We start from the raw sequence: 14,811 nt of genomic DNA on the forward strand, positions 1-14,811 counted from the left end.
AAAGAAATAAAATCCAATTCCATATTGGCTTCTCTGTGCCTGAGGAAAATTCTATTAGCATAATAAATAGGGAGATGAATGTTTCAGAGTAAAATTACAAGTCTAAGATTTCCTTTACTTCTCTAATATTTTACTATGAACAATTTTAAAGTATACAGAAAAGATGAAAACATTATGTACTAAATGCCTATGGCTACCACTTAGTTTTCATAATTGTTAACATTGTGAGACAGTTGCTTTATTTACCTGTCCATCTATAAGATATGTTTTTAGTAGTTTCTACCTTGATCTTTAGAATAACCATTAAACCTTGAAAAATATGTGTGTAAATATATGTGTATAAAAATATATGTATAGATAGATGTAAAATATGTGTATTAAAATGTATGTATATATGTGTGTACACACATGTACACATATACGAATATACGGTATTTTGCTCCCTCTTGGAGTCCCGCAAATCATGATAACAGATTCTTTTTTTGGTAGAATTCCAGAAGAAGAATGGGATAAATACATCATACCTGTCAAATCAGAGTCTGAAAAGTACAAAGTGAGCCGAACTTTCAGCTTCCTCATGAATAGGATGACGAGCCCTCGGAATAAATCTAAGGTAATTAAGGTTTTGTGCCTGTTATCTATAAAACATAGATGGCTCAGTTTCTCAGCGATTAGTATAGTTTCCACTTTCCCTTTAAAATCACTTACCTCAGATTTTATACACACATATTCGAAAACCTCTACATTTCTTATGGAGCATTGTCCAAGTCATTATCATACTAAGACAACTACATCCGGGTAATATTACACTTGGCATCATTGTCTTCCTGGATGTGCATTCCTTATATTCTGATAGAAAATGTAGAGACTTTGTTTGTATGACTTCTCTGGGAAGGTTGGCTCTCAGTATTTCTCTTTTCTCATTTTTCCACACTTTGCTGCTGCTGCGCTGTCTGAAGACAAAAAGCAAGGATGCCAAGGACAAAGAGAAACTGAGTCGACATCAGTTTGTTCCTGGAACGTTCTCTGGGGTTTTACAGTGTTTGGTTTGTGATAAAACGCTCCTCTGGAAAGAGTCGTTCCAGTGTTCCAGTAAGTTATCCGGGCTCGTGTGTGTTGCTTTGTGCTTTGCCTCCCCAGATAGTAAGACCCCTGAGAAGAGGGCCATTGATAAGCATAGTGTCACCTAGATTTTTCTTTTAATGCTACACATATGATTTAACAACTTACCAAGCCAGGACCTATGATGTTAGTCAGTACTTTCTGTCCACGAGTGATGGTCTCCCAGAACCCAGACTTGTACCTCACCTCCAACTTGACGTCTTCCCTTGGGTATCTAGACAACTTCTCAACTGTTACGTGTCCAAAACAGAACTCCACCCTTCCCCTCTGGCCCTGTCTATGAGCTGACCGTCACAAGAAACCATCCATAACAACACCTTGATCTGGACTTCCAGACTACAGAACTATAAGAAAATAAATTTCTGTTGTTTAAGGCACCTAGTCCATGGTACTTTGATATGGCAGCCCTAGCAAACTAATACAATAACTTAAATATAAATGTAAACTAAAAATGTTTACTGAAAATGCTGTAGTATAAAGATATGGAGACCACTGATTCAATTTCCTAGATCATAAATTCTGTCTCCTCATCAGCACAGAGGAGGAATTTACAACTCAGGCTCTAAACAAGCAAATGATATTCTTCCTATTTTTCTTTTAATTATCTTTCTCTCCTCTCTCTCCCCTCCACATCCAATTCTTCAGCTATCCTTTTGACTCTATCTCGAAAATACATATGAAAGCCAGCCACTTCTCACCGCTGCCACTGTCAATACCCCGATCTAAAGCCAACACTTCAGTAGTTCCTAACTGGTTTCCCTGCACTTTTACCTCCTAAAAGTCTGTTCTCAAAACATAAGCCAGAGCGAGCTTGGTAAGGCATATATCCCTGTGTTCCAAATCCTCCAGTGGCTTCCTGTCATCCCGCAGAGTGAAAGCCAAACACCCTGCCCGAGGCTGCAAATTCCCTGCGTGCTGTCCTGTCATCTTCTCCACTCCCCCTCGCTCCCTCTGCTCCAGTCGCGTGGGCATCTTTGCTATTCTTACAACATGTAGGCTTGCTCCTGCCCTCATGCCCGGGGCCTTCCCTGGCTGTTCCTTCCACCTGCAGTGCTTTCCCCTCAGATGGCTGTGTGGACTGCCCCTCACTCACCTCCTTCAGGTCTGTTCAGGCAACACCTTCTTGGTCAGGCCTTTCCAGGCCATCCTATGCTTAGCTCATTCTTTCGCCCTCTCATCCTTTCCCCACCCCCTATGACATTTAACACCATTAACTTATTACATGCTTTATATATTCGTTTTACTGTCTGTCTCCTTCACCAGCATATGAATTCTGTGAGGGTTGGATTTTTGTCTCTTGATTTTGTTCTCTGCTATATCCACAGTGCCTAGAACAATGTGCATAGTAAGGGCATAGTAAGTATTCGTGGAGTGAAAGAATTCAGAGCAAAAGAATTCAGGCACAGGCACGTGAATTACATTTTATGATATTTGTTGGTGGCCAGAATTAGGGGGCTGTTTGGGGGTGGGATGGGAGCACTAAGGGAGGCGAAGAGCCGGGATGGTTTTATGTAAAGTTCCTCTTATGTTCCTAGAAGATAATTATATTAAAAATTGAAGTGTATTGGCAGTCGTACATCTGATGGAAATACAATCTGCTCATGGCATTAAAGGCAGGTCGCATTGGCTTCTCACAGTTGACACTGTCTCTAATAACGCCAACTCTATGCATGCTTGAACTTTCCTTTCCTTAAAGACTTGCCTTCTTTCTTTTATGGGATTTGAAATAGCATCAAGCAGTTCAGATGTGATTTGATTGGCTAGGCTTTTAGAAATTTGCTGTAAGTATTGTTTATGAATTGTTTCTGGCTTGCTTACATGTCATCAGTCAGTTTATATGTGTGATGGCATATGTTTCATAAGTTGTTGCTCCACCCTTGTTCACAAGGCCGGGTCCCTGTGGTTGTACCCACAGCCACATCCATGACCTTTCTCTCCCCTCATTTTAAGACAAATTCCCCAAGTTGGGTGATCCCCTCTCACCGCTCTAATGTCCACCCCTGCCACTTCTTCCTTAACCATCTGGATTTTGGCCTCTGTCCTCACTACTTAACAGAAGTCCTGATTTTGACGGAAACGTAGCATCACTTTTTAGTTGAGAGTCTTTGTTCATTATTCATTTAAGTAAATATTCCCTCTCCCATGGCACACTGCTCTTCTGTGTCAGCACTTGAACTATCTCCTTTTTCCTACCCGAGTGCCCTCCAAACTCAGTTCTCTGACATTTGTTGTTTTCCCCTTTTTGCTTCTGAGTATGGTCATCCAATATTATGTTCTAAAATACTGTATTTAGACCCATTCTTCCCAGATTAATGCCTTTATCTCTTACTTTCTACTTCCAAATTTCCAGTTGCCTAGAGAGGCTGAGCCCCCATGTAATTCGTGGCCGCTTTTGAGAATATGGAAGAACTACGGGGATAATAAATGAAGACTGTCCTGGTCACACTGGCTCAGAGTAATCCTATTTGTAGGCATCACCACGCAAAGATTTCATGTCTCCCATACCAGTGTGGCTAAAACCGACCTAAAAAATCTGCATACAAAAGGTCGTCCTCCCTGCTGCGTCATTGGTACAAGCTCAGGCCACAAGCACATTGACGCCTCTTCCCTTGAGTCCCCTGAGTCAATGTGGTTGTTACTCACTGTGACCACTTTGGGATGCTGTCATCCACCTTCTGGATTACTAAGAGTGGATTGTACTAGTGTCCCTCTCTAGGTATTTTCACTTAACAATTTATTCTGAATATATTTGACACATTTATCTTTGTAAACCCCTACTTTCATCAGCCCACATACACGTAAGGACTTCTCTTTCGTTTACTGGACTAAGCCCATGCTCTTCAGGTGTGTCAGGCTCCCTGTCTGCTCCCTCTGAGCAGTTCTATGTTATTTTCCACTTCGGCCCTGGTGCTATCAGATGTGTTTAGTCATCCCTTATTGTACATTTAAGATATTTCCGAGTTTTTCACAACATGATGTCGCAATGAGAATTCTTTAGCGTATATCACTGTCCACATCTTTGATTACTGCCTTAGATTAAATTCTAAGTATGAATATACATTTGACTTCCTCTTTAACCCTCAATGTTTTAGAAGTTTTAAGATTTACAGTTTGGGGGGTAGGAGAATGTTAGAGTTTAAATTTCACTGTTACCATTAAATTTTTTACATTGGATAAGAGAATATGACATGCTCAATCTCCGCTGATTTGAGGAAATAATCTTGTTTCATTGGTGTATTTTTGTTTTTAATTGCAAAAGTTAATATTTCTAATTTTAAAAACATGAAACAAAACATGATGTAAATATTCAAAATCCTGGTGTCCATATTTTTCTTTGTTAAAATCCGAGTTGCTAGTTTTTCACAAAAATTATATCTATATAAATTTTTTCTTAGAAATAGATTTCACTGTTTATATTTTGGTGTTATATTATCTAGTACCCTGAGATTCACAACTCATACCTTTCTGGTAGATTTTACTTTTATCAACATAAAATTACCCTTTTAATGCCATTAAATGCATTTTGCATTGAATTTTACTTGGTTTCAAATTAATATTCCTCTTTCCTTTTCTTTGTATTTCCCTTAACTAATACTGTGTTTTTGATGTGGGGTATATGTCTGTAATTTAGGGATAGATACTCTAATGTAATTTTGTTTTATAATGATTTTTTTCTTATTTACATTTAATTCGATAGCTACCAACTGTCTTTTACAGTTCTATGCTGTTTTCCTTGATGTCCGGTTTAGCTATTTACACCATGTGCTGTTTTCTTTTATCTTCTTTAGGGTTTTGGCAAGATGATAGGCTCTTTTATCTATTAATAATAACTTCAAGGCTGTGTAAGGCTTATAATTGAATATTTGTTTATTTCCCTTTTATTTTCCTTTCCCCCCATCCTCTAGTATGCTAAAATCATCATTAAATTATTATTTATGTATTGTATGTATAATCTTTCAAAAATAATTTTGTATTTCAAGCATAACTTGATATTTGTATTCAATTCTGTGTCTCTACTTACAATTTTTTAGAAATGATTCTTTGTTTAACTGGTTTCGGTGCTTACTTTTGCTCCTTGACTTTTTAAAATCTGACCTATTCCCGAACCCTTAATTTTGATTTTGCTTTTAATAGGCTAGACTAGGATTTCAGGTAATTTTTTTAAAGAAGTTTATTGGAGTGATCTGTTTTCTGAAACCTTGCGTCTCTAAAGGTATATTTTTGCTTCTTTCACACAAGAAAAGCAATTTATCTGGCTAAAATCTTAGACCACATGTTTTCCCCTGAATACTCTGTCAACACTGGTCCATTCTATCTGGGCATTTAATATCCTAGTAGAAAAGTCAGGGGCCTGCTGTCTTTATTCCTTCATTATTAACCTGCTTTGTCTGCTTTTTCTGCTTGGGGACTTTTAATCTTTTAATCATATGGACATTGTCAGGATGATTCTATAGAATAGGTGTCATTTAATTTCCTTTCCTAGGAAACAGTGAGGTTCTCTTGATTTGCCTTTTTTGGTTCTTTTTTAACTTTGAAAACGTTTTTATCAGTTATCGCTTTGACTATAGCTTCTGATCTGATTTTTCTGATTTCTTCCTTAGAGAAGTGTGATCTCGGTGATCTGTCTTTTTTGTATGACATCTTCTATTTTTATAATTATGCCCTTATTTTCTCCACATTCTGGAGGAAATCTTTCAAGTTTAATTTCAAAGCGCTGCTTTGATATTTTTGTCACACTGATTTTTCTCACTTTGGTTTAAGTTCTGCTCTCGTCCTGTTCCCTCTGTTGCAGTCCTTTCTCATCTCACAAAGCTCCATTTTCCTGTCGTCCTTTGGGCCTGTTGTCACATCTCGTTCTCCCTTCATGGCCTTTCGATCCTATTTTATATCTATTTTGTGTCTCTTAGACTACATTTCAAGCACCTACACTTTTCTTTTTCTGGGTTTAATAATACTCTATAGCGCACTCTGTCTGCGCTTTCAGTTCAGTGGTAGCACGTGGCTTTTCCCCCCTTTTCATTTGCTTCTTCTGGAATGTGGAATGAGCCATTGGATTCCAATGTGTGTCAGCAGGACTAGTTTGTGAGTCAGTCTGGGTTCCGCTCATTGGCCATCGAGGTGCTGGCTAAAATGCCTTTGCAGACCTACAGCGGGAGGAAGGTTGGGCTCAACTTCCTACACAGGTCTCAGGGGGTGATGGACACTTTTCCAGCGTGACTTTGGTGGACTTAAATGGGACCTTCCACCCCTCTGGAAGAATTCTTTCTAATGAAGTTTCTGGTAAGCCACAGGCTTCTCCATCTACACACAGCATGGGGATGGGTGGGACAGGGCGGTCATGGTGGGGGGTGTGGAAGGGGAGAGAGGCAAGGAGACAGCAGCCTGACAGAAAGCAGTCCCCACGTAGGGGCAGTTTTCTGTGGTGACAAGTTGAATCTCGGAGGCAGTGAGCAGGAAGGGGCAGGCAAAGCGTTCCCTTACTTCTTTCAGTGAGATGAGGCCACATCGTTTCGTGAAGTAAAACACAAGCAAGCCACTGACTTCTCTCTTTTAATTTGGTTATCTCTAGTTAGTAGAAATTCCTGTTGGAGCTGGACAATATTTTTACCCCCCGCCCCCCAGGATTGTGAGTTTTTCATCCTTTCCATTTTCATAGGCATTTTACATGATGTGGGAATGGGTAGTTGATATCAGCCAGATATCAGAAATCCTTTACAACGTAGGGCATACAGTAGTAAATGAGTTCTCAGGCAGACACAGAAGTGTATGTGGTACATAACTCCAGGTTTCGTAATTGATAAGACCTTACATAAAAAGGAACAATATTTCCAAGGGAATTAGAATATTAATAGTGTGCTTGTGCTTGAGTGGTGGGACTACATGTGATTTAAATATTTGTTTTTAAGTTTTTAAAATATTTTTAATGTGGATGTATTATTTTTATAATGACCAGTAGAAGCATGTTGTAGTCTTGTTCATTTCAGATTGACTTAAATGAGATGGACGCTTTTCTATCTTCTCCCTTTGTTTCAGACTGTAATGCAAATGTACATAAGGGTTGTAAAGATGCTGCACCTCCATGTGCCAAGGTAATCTCTGTCATTTGTGAATAGTACAAATGTTTGTATCGAGCTTGGTTGCTTCATATTATCTGTTTAGGTTTTTACTCTTTTATTACTGTTTAGATTTGTTTCTAAAGTGATCATTGTAGTAATAAAATAACACATGTTCTCAGTGTATAATTATTCCCTTAACTACGTACTCTCAGAACTAGAGAGAAATCACCAGTCTGGCCACCTGCGTTAGGAGGTTTGGGCGGCTTAGTCTTTCTGTCGGAACCTGCTTGGTTTACCAGTGCAAATCCTGAGCACATGTAAGTGAAGTCTAGAGCAGTAATTCTCAAACATCAGCAAACATTAGAATCACCTGCAGGACCTGTTAAAATACAGATTTCTGGGCCCCACTCCCTGAATTTCCGATTCAGTTGGTCTCGGTAGGGCCTGAGAATTTGCATTTCTAACGAGTTCTCAGGGGATGTTGCTGGTCCTAGGACCATACTCTGAGGCCCATGGGACTAGAAGAATGTTCCCTGTATTTGGGGGTGGGCCTCTGTAGATGGAAGCATCTATCTTTCTATTCCTTTCTTCCCCACTGTAAAGTCATGTCAGAAATGCATGTGAGTAACAAGCACCAAGATCCTGCAGAGGGAAACTTGGAGTCCCCAGTCTCCATGTTAACTCGAACACATGCCGTGTCAGGTCACAGAGTTGAGGGTAATGTTTCAGTGCTCTAAGTCGTTGTATCCTTTAGGCAGGGGGAATAGCCAGATATAGAAAGAAACAGGGAGGAGAAAGGCAGTGCTGATCAGAACTCCCCTTTCATCCTGAGTCTGGACACTTGAGCTGGAGATTTCTGGTTCCCCTAGGCTTTTAATAAAGCTGGGATATTCATGAGACCTGTGTTCATGAGACCTGTGTTCACGAGACACACCTTCATTATAACTTGCACATCTCATTATCATAACGTTTTTCTCTTTGTTGCATTTGCTTTGAATTCTTCTTTTCTGAAATTAAAAACAACAAAAATGGTATAGATAAGAATCCTGTTCTGTGTTCTGTGTGGACATTCTTATAGTCCAACGGGGCTCTGGTCTTAATGTGTTTATAATGTTTTTTTTTTTTTTTTTTTAACCAGAAATTCCAAGAGAAATACAACAAGAACAAACCGCAGACCATCCTTGGAAGTAAGTGATGTGGAAAATAGGAACGTTTTCAATTTTATACATGCCACACAGTCTTCAATGTGAAATACTCCCTCCTTTTGTTTTCTCATTTGCCTAATTATTTCTTCTTTCATAACATGTGCTTGCCATAATTTTTAGTTATACAAAGAATGGCATAAACTTCTATGACAGCCTAATACCCTTTGTGCCATATATACTTTATGATCTTTTGTATTAGGGAGGACCATATGGAGGAAGTATTATGATATTGCCTCATTTCTAAGATGTGATCTAGTGTAACATGCTCTAGTGATTTAATAACCTTTTTTGGGGAAAAGAGAAACACTCCATTAAATGTGCATAATTTTATGTTTTCTTAGCAGTAGCACATATTTATCTACACAAATACACACCATATACTTCTTAGGAATCATAAAGTTTAGGACAAAACTTTAAATTTGGAATCTATAAATTCTTATCATTTCCTATTGTCCATTACCATAGTAACTTAGTACTTTCATTGGCTATGCTTGAGGCTCTGGTCTCATCAGCTTCTTTAGGATGAGAGAGAGATTTTAAAGCATACCTAAGGTTTTTTGGTTTTTTTTTGCATATTGTTAATCTTGGTGCTTCTGTTTTTTCTTGAACTATATAAGGCTGAAGTTTAAACGATGTCTCTTGACTGTAACTGGTAGCCTTTGACAGTTCTTTACATCGCATGCAAGAACCAGTGATGCCATCATCTATGTTTGAAAAGCTTTTCATTTGTCGTGAGAGAGTTTGCCATTTTTTCTTCTTCAAAATTTCATTGCTGGCTATGTGGCAGGCATTTTAAGTTTGTGGTCATTTCAATGCTATAACAAAGTGTAACCAGTGTTTTTAAAACCATTTGAATCAGAGATAATAAAGTATGCAGATTCATGGTGACATGCAATTTATTGTGATATTATAGAAGGTTGGGCTAGTGCAGACAGTAACAACTGTGACATCATTTATTCTCTTGCTGTGACACCAGAAGTCCTTTTGACATCAGTCGTAAGGTGCTTCTCAGTTTCATGAGGTTAAGTGTGAAAACAAAAAGCATCTTAGAATTGATAAAATACTATCTATTCCTCCTCTTTACTTGGGGATCATAAGAATAAAATTAAATCATATATGTATAAAATTCTTTGTAATATGCTGGAGTTTCATGCAAGTATTTCCCCCCTTTTGTTAGAGAAGGTGAAATAGCTACAGCTATAATATTACGGGACTGAAAAATTTATACTATACATCAGATGTAAAACTGACCAGAAAGATACTGAAGCACCATTTAGTTTTCAGTATGTGAGAGAGAACAGCCCAGCTTGGTTCAAAGGTTTGATTTGCCTGAAATTCACATACCATAAAGAAACAGACTCGTCAGTATCATTCCAATCTACTGACATGCTCTGTGTGTGTCTATGTTTGTTTATACACACAATATGCATTCTAGTAATAGTGCTAATAACACCTTGCATCTATTTAAAGCTGGCTCTAAGGAGTATAAGCAGTGGTTTATAAGAAAGCTGTCCCAGTGTTTCCCCATTCCATTTTCTTGTTTGTTTGTGTGATCCCAGCTACCCTCAGTCTCTCAGTAGATATGCTGAAGCAGGCCTGCAGCCTGGCAATCAGGAGGGTGTGAAATCAAAGGGACATTTGAAGCAGGTGTTGGGACGTGGCAGGGAGGCTGATTTCAAGGCTAAGCATGTGATATATTAGAAGCAGCCACTCTCGACTGTTTAGCTTTCTGGCTTTTAAGTGACTACCTTTACTTGTAATTACTGCCCTCTATGAAAACACATGAAGCATCCATTCTGATTTCTAGGTTCTTCATTTCGAGACGTCCCACTGCCTGGTCTCTCCTTGCACCCTTCTTCCTCCATGCCTATCGGATTGCCGACCGGGAGGAAGGAAACTGCAGGGCAGGTCCATCCATTGTCCAGAAGTGTTCCAGGCACCACCTTGGACAGGTAAGGCACCCTGTGGTTTTACATCTTCATGTCTCAGAGCCTCTGCTGGAACTAAGTCTTCTCCCTCCCTCCACCTTCAGGAGGTCGGGGACATCCTTGGAGGCCGAGAGTGACGGAAACACCTGGAGATGCAGGTCTCATTCCGATGAGCTGTTACAGTCCATGGGCTCATCCCCCTCCACAGATTCTTTCTTAATGGAAGGTGAGAAGAAGATGCATTTGCATTTACTTGTGTTTCCATGAGCATTCGCCATAAAGAATATTTTCTGAAGGATGTAAGATTAAAACATGTTCTTTTTTCTTTTTAAAAAAATTATGTTCCATGATGTCTCTTTGGTATGGGTTCTTCTGGTAAAAAAAATAAAAAGAAAATTTAGCCCTAAAGTAGACTCCATAGAGTGACCAAGGAAATATGATGTATTTTTTAAACGGACATGTATCATAAACGTAATGAAGATAAGGATATACATTGTATGTTTGTTGTTTTTAAAAGTTTTACAACTGTTAATAAATTGAAATAAAATTATACATTAAAATATATATCCTTCAGTTAGTTAAGACTGACTTTTTTGGAACTCTGGGATCTTTATCCCCATCTGTTGCCTCCTACTTGTTGGGAAATAAAAGCGTTTTTTCAAAAGAGCATATTTTGTAGCATAGAACTTAATCTGAAGGCTTACTTACTGTATTCAAGTTGTAGCAATAAATGAAAGAAAACCAAGTGGAAGGAGAGAAGTGACAAAAGGAAGGAGTGGACTCTGCTGCAGGAATCTGTTTCTTTTATTTTAAACTTAAGCCTTTAAGTTAACTGTCATGTCATCTTTTTTTTTTTTTTTTGCATGTTGATTTTTATTTTCTTTAAAATGCTTAAACATTCATTTTTTTATTTTTAATTATAGTTGGCATCCAATATTATATTAGTTTTAGGTGTACAGCACAGTGGTTAGACATGTTTATAATTTACAAAGCGATCCCCTCTATTAGTCTAGTACTCACCTGGCACTATAAAGTAGTTCTATTTTTACTTTTTAAGGAACCTTCAAACTGTTTTCCATAGTGGCTGCACCAGTTTGCAATATCACCAACAATGCACAAGGGTTCCCTTTTCTCCCCATCTTTACCAACGCTTATTGTTTATTGATTTATTGATAAAATCCATTCTGACAGCTGTGAAGTGATACCCTTTTGCCATTTACACAGCATCCCCAAATACCCTCTCATCTGGCAACCATCAATTTGTTCTCTTTGTGATTGTGTCTGTTTTGTTTATTTTTTAGATTCTACATATATGTGAAATCATATGGTATTTTTCTTTCTCTGACTTGTTTCACTTAGCATAATACCCTATGGGTCCATCCCTGTTGGTACAAATGGTGAGATTTCATTCTTTTCTCTGTCCGAGTAATATTCCACTGTATGTGTGAGATTATACATACATACATTCATACATACATATACATATACAAATACATATACATATATACATACATACATACATATATATATATATCTCCACCTCTTCTTTATCCATTCAACTGTCAGTGGGCACTTAGGTTGCGTCCAGATCTTGGCTATTGTAAATAGCGTTGCAATAAACATAGGTGTTCATATATTTTTTGAATTAGTGTTTTGGATTTCTTCAGATAAATACCCAGAAATGGAAGTGGTAGGTCATAAAGTAGTTCTATTTTTACTTTTTAAGGAACCTTCAAACTGTTTTCCATAGTGGCTGCACCAATTTGCAATATCACCAACAATGCACAAGGGTTCCCTTTTCTCCCCATCTTTACCAACGCTTATTGTTTATTGATTTATTGATAAAATCCATTCTGACAGCTGTGAAGTGATAACTCATTGTGGCTTTAATTTGCATTTCTCTGATAATCAGTGACATTGAGCATCTTTTCATGTGTCTATTAGCCATCTGTATATCCTCTGTGGAGAAATGTCTATTCAGGCCCTTTGCCTGTTTTTTAAATTGAATTGTTTCTTTATAATTTTGGATATTAACCCCTTTTCATGTCATCTTTACTGCATGAATTAGAATCTCTCTCAGGGGTGCTAGTTGGACAAATAGAGTTTAGTTTTCCTAAAGAGAGAAGGAAGGAGAGAGGAAGAGTGAGAGGGAATCGGGGAGAGAAAGAGAGAGAGAGAGAGATAGAGAGAGAGACTCCACCTCTTCTTTATCCATTCAACTGTCAGTGGGCACTTAGGTTGCGTCCAGATCTTGGCTATTGTAAATAGCGTTGCAATAAACATATGTGCATATATATGTATTCAAGATTATGATTTTTAATTCTTTTGAATAAATACCCAGACGTAGGATTACTGGATCATATGGTAGTTATACTTTTTAATTTTCTGAGGACTCTCTATACTGTTTTCCATAGTCGCTGCACCAAGTTATATTCCCATCAATAGTGCACAAGGGCTCCATTACCTCCACACTTTCGTCAGCACTTATCTTTTTTTTTTATAATAGCCATCCTGACAGGTGTGAGGTAGTGTCTCATTGTGGTTTTGATTTGCATTTCCATGATGATTTGTGATGTTGAGCATTTGTATGTCTTTGGAGAAATGTCTAATCAAATCTTAGCCTATGTTTTACTCAGCTTATTAATATTTTTTTCTCCTGAGTTGTAGAAGTCAGCTGCAGGCGTTTTAAGCTTAGTCTGCAACCTTTTCATGTCATCTTTACTGCATGAATTAGAATCTCTCTCAGGGGTGCTAGTTGGACAAATAGAGTTTAGTTTTCCTAAAGAGAGAGAGGAAGAGAGAGGAAGAGTGAGAGGGAATCGGGGAGAGAAAGAGAGAGAGAGAGAGATAGAGAGAGAGAGATGTCAAATTCTGTCAGAAAAATCTGTACTCAGATGTGACTCGAGTCTTTACACCCTGCTTCACGTTTATAATAAGGACAGCAAGCCAAGTACAGAGCAAAACGAGTGGACAAGTACAAAATTTAGATTTGAGCAAACAGTGCAAAATAACCTGGAGCAAAAGAAGTTAGTGTTCATGATTCTGTAAGTACATTGTGGACTCTGAAGGTTACTAAAAGTAAAACCAAAATAGAGAAAGCCAAAACAAACAAAAGAATCTTCAAATGTCTCTTTTTTTGGCATATGCATAATCACTGTGTTAACATCTAAGTCTTCTTTGCTTTCATGAGAGGAGTCTCGATTTGTACCATTTCACCAGTTTATTTTTCATATATTTCAACTCCATATCAACAGTATTTTGGCTTAGTTGTTTCTGTGTTCATAGCATTTTTATTTAGTGTGATGAATCCATAAATATGGATACTTGTGAAGGTCTGTCTGTGTTACGCCTGTTATTCTACTCTCGACTTTTCTTTTTCTAAAAACACATTAGATGTCGTGGACTCTTCTCTGTGGAGTGACCTCAGCAATGATGCCCAGGAGTTTGAAGCAGAATCTTGGAGTCTTGTGGTGGACCCCTCATTTTGTAGTAGGCAGGAGAAGGATGTCATCAAAAGACAGGATGTCATTTTTGGTAAGCTTTTTAGATATGATCCTTAGGGTGAAACATTGTGGTATAGAGGAAAGAGCCTGGCATTTGAAACCATTCCAACCTGGGTTTAAATCCAACTTCTGTTATTTTCTAGTTACTTGATCTCAGACAAATCGTTAACTCATCTAGACTTCAATTTCTCCATCTGTGAAATGGGAAATAATGATACTCAGGTTTAAAATGTTATGAGGCATTATATGTACCTGGTACAAAGCAAATTTTATTTCTCATACCCTTTTCAAGTTTACTTATGCATGGCCTTTACCCCTGCTATTATAAGAATCACAGTAAAATTTAATGTAAATTTTAAATCAGAGTAAAATTTTAATCACAATAAAATTTAATCACATATTTAAATGTAGCATCAACAAGACTGCTGCGTATATGACCCTACAGGCTGCTCACACGCACCAGGGTGGTGCCATTCATACGGAATGCAATGGGACTGGCGACACCTGGGTTAGGGCAATGTGTGACTATGTGCTGCAGTCCTGACTATGGAGTTCACCTCTCTGACATTTTATTATTTCATGCCCTTTGGGGTGGAGGCAGTCTGAATTAGGGGACGTTAGATTATATACTAGTTAGGAAAAAATGAAGTTCAGAAAATTTTCAAGTACAAAGTAGATTCTAAAAAGTGGTTCCAAAAAGATACCTTATTTGAAAGATGAGACTAGCTCTTAGTTTTCACTGATCCTGTGTATGTGCAGACCTTAGCGGTATTTCAGGTTTGGGTTCATGCCACCATCATAAAGTGAGTATTGTAATAAAGAGAGTTGTAATCCTTTTGCTGGTGGAGGGTCTTGACTTCAATTTGCATAAAACGCAACATCTGTGAAGGAAAATAAAGCAAAGCACAATAAAATTAGGTATGCCTATACTCAAATGTGAACCAAAAAAGTCCATTGGCAATGAAGACCCCTTCTCACCTGGGTTACGTGTTGGTTA

The 14,811-nt window shown here is 38.1% G+C and overlaps 1 protein-coding gene across 8 annotated transcripts in view; it reads left to right on the forward strand.

The window, feature by feature from the left end:
• ARHGEF28 (Rho guanine nucleotide exchange factor 28) overlaps window positions 1-14,811 on the forward strand; it is a 264,414-nt gene that overhangs the window by 186,997 nt on the left and 62,606 nt on the right. For all 8 annotated transcript variants that reach the window (XM_015590473.1, XM_025047883.1, XM_025047885.1 and 5 more), the window contains 7 exons: window positions 490-613; window positions 960-1,092; window positions 7,156-7,211; window positions 8,317-8,365; window positions 10,191-10,335; window positions 10,416-10,537; window positions 13,705-13,845. In XM_015590473.1, coding sequence (XP_015445959.1) covers window positions 490-613; window positions 960-1,092; window positions 7,156-7,211; window positions 8,317-8,365; window positions 10,191-10,335; window positions 10,416-10,537; window positions 13,705-13,845 — 770 coding nt within the window. The remainder of the gene's footprint in view (window positions 1-489; window positions 614-959; window positions 1,093-7,155; window positions 7,212-8,316; window positions 8,366-10,190; window positions 10,336-10,415; window positions 10,538-13,704; window positions 13,846-14,811) is intronic.

This window comes from Pteropus alecto, unplaced genomic scaffold (genome assembly GCF_000325575.1).
Source record: "Pteropus alecto unplaced genomic scaffold, ASM32557v1 scaffold20, whole genome shotgun sequence".
Taxonomy (NCBI): domain Eukaryota; kingdom Metazoa; phylum Chordata; class Mammalia; order Chiroptera; family Pteropodidae; genus Pteropus; species Pteropus alecto.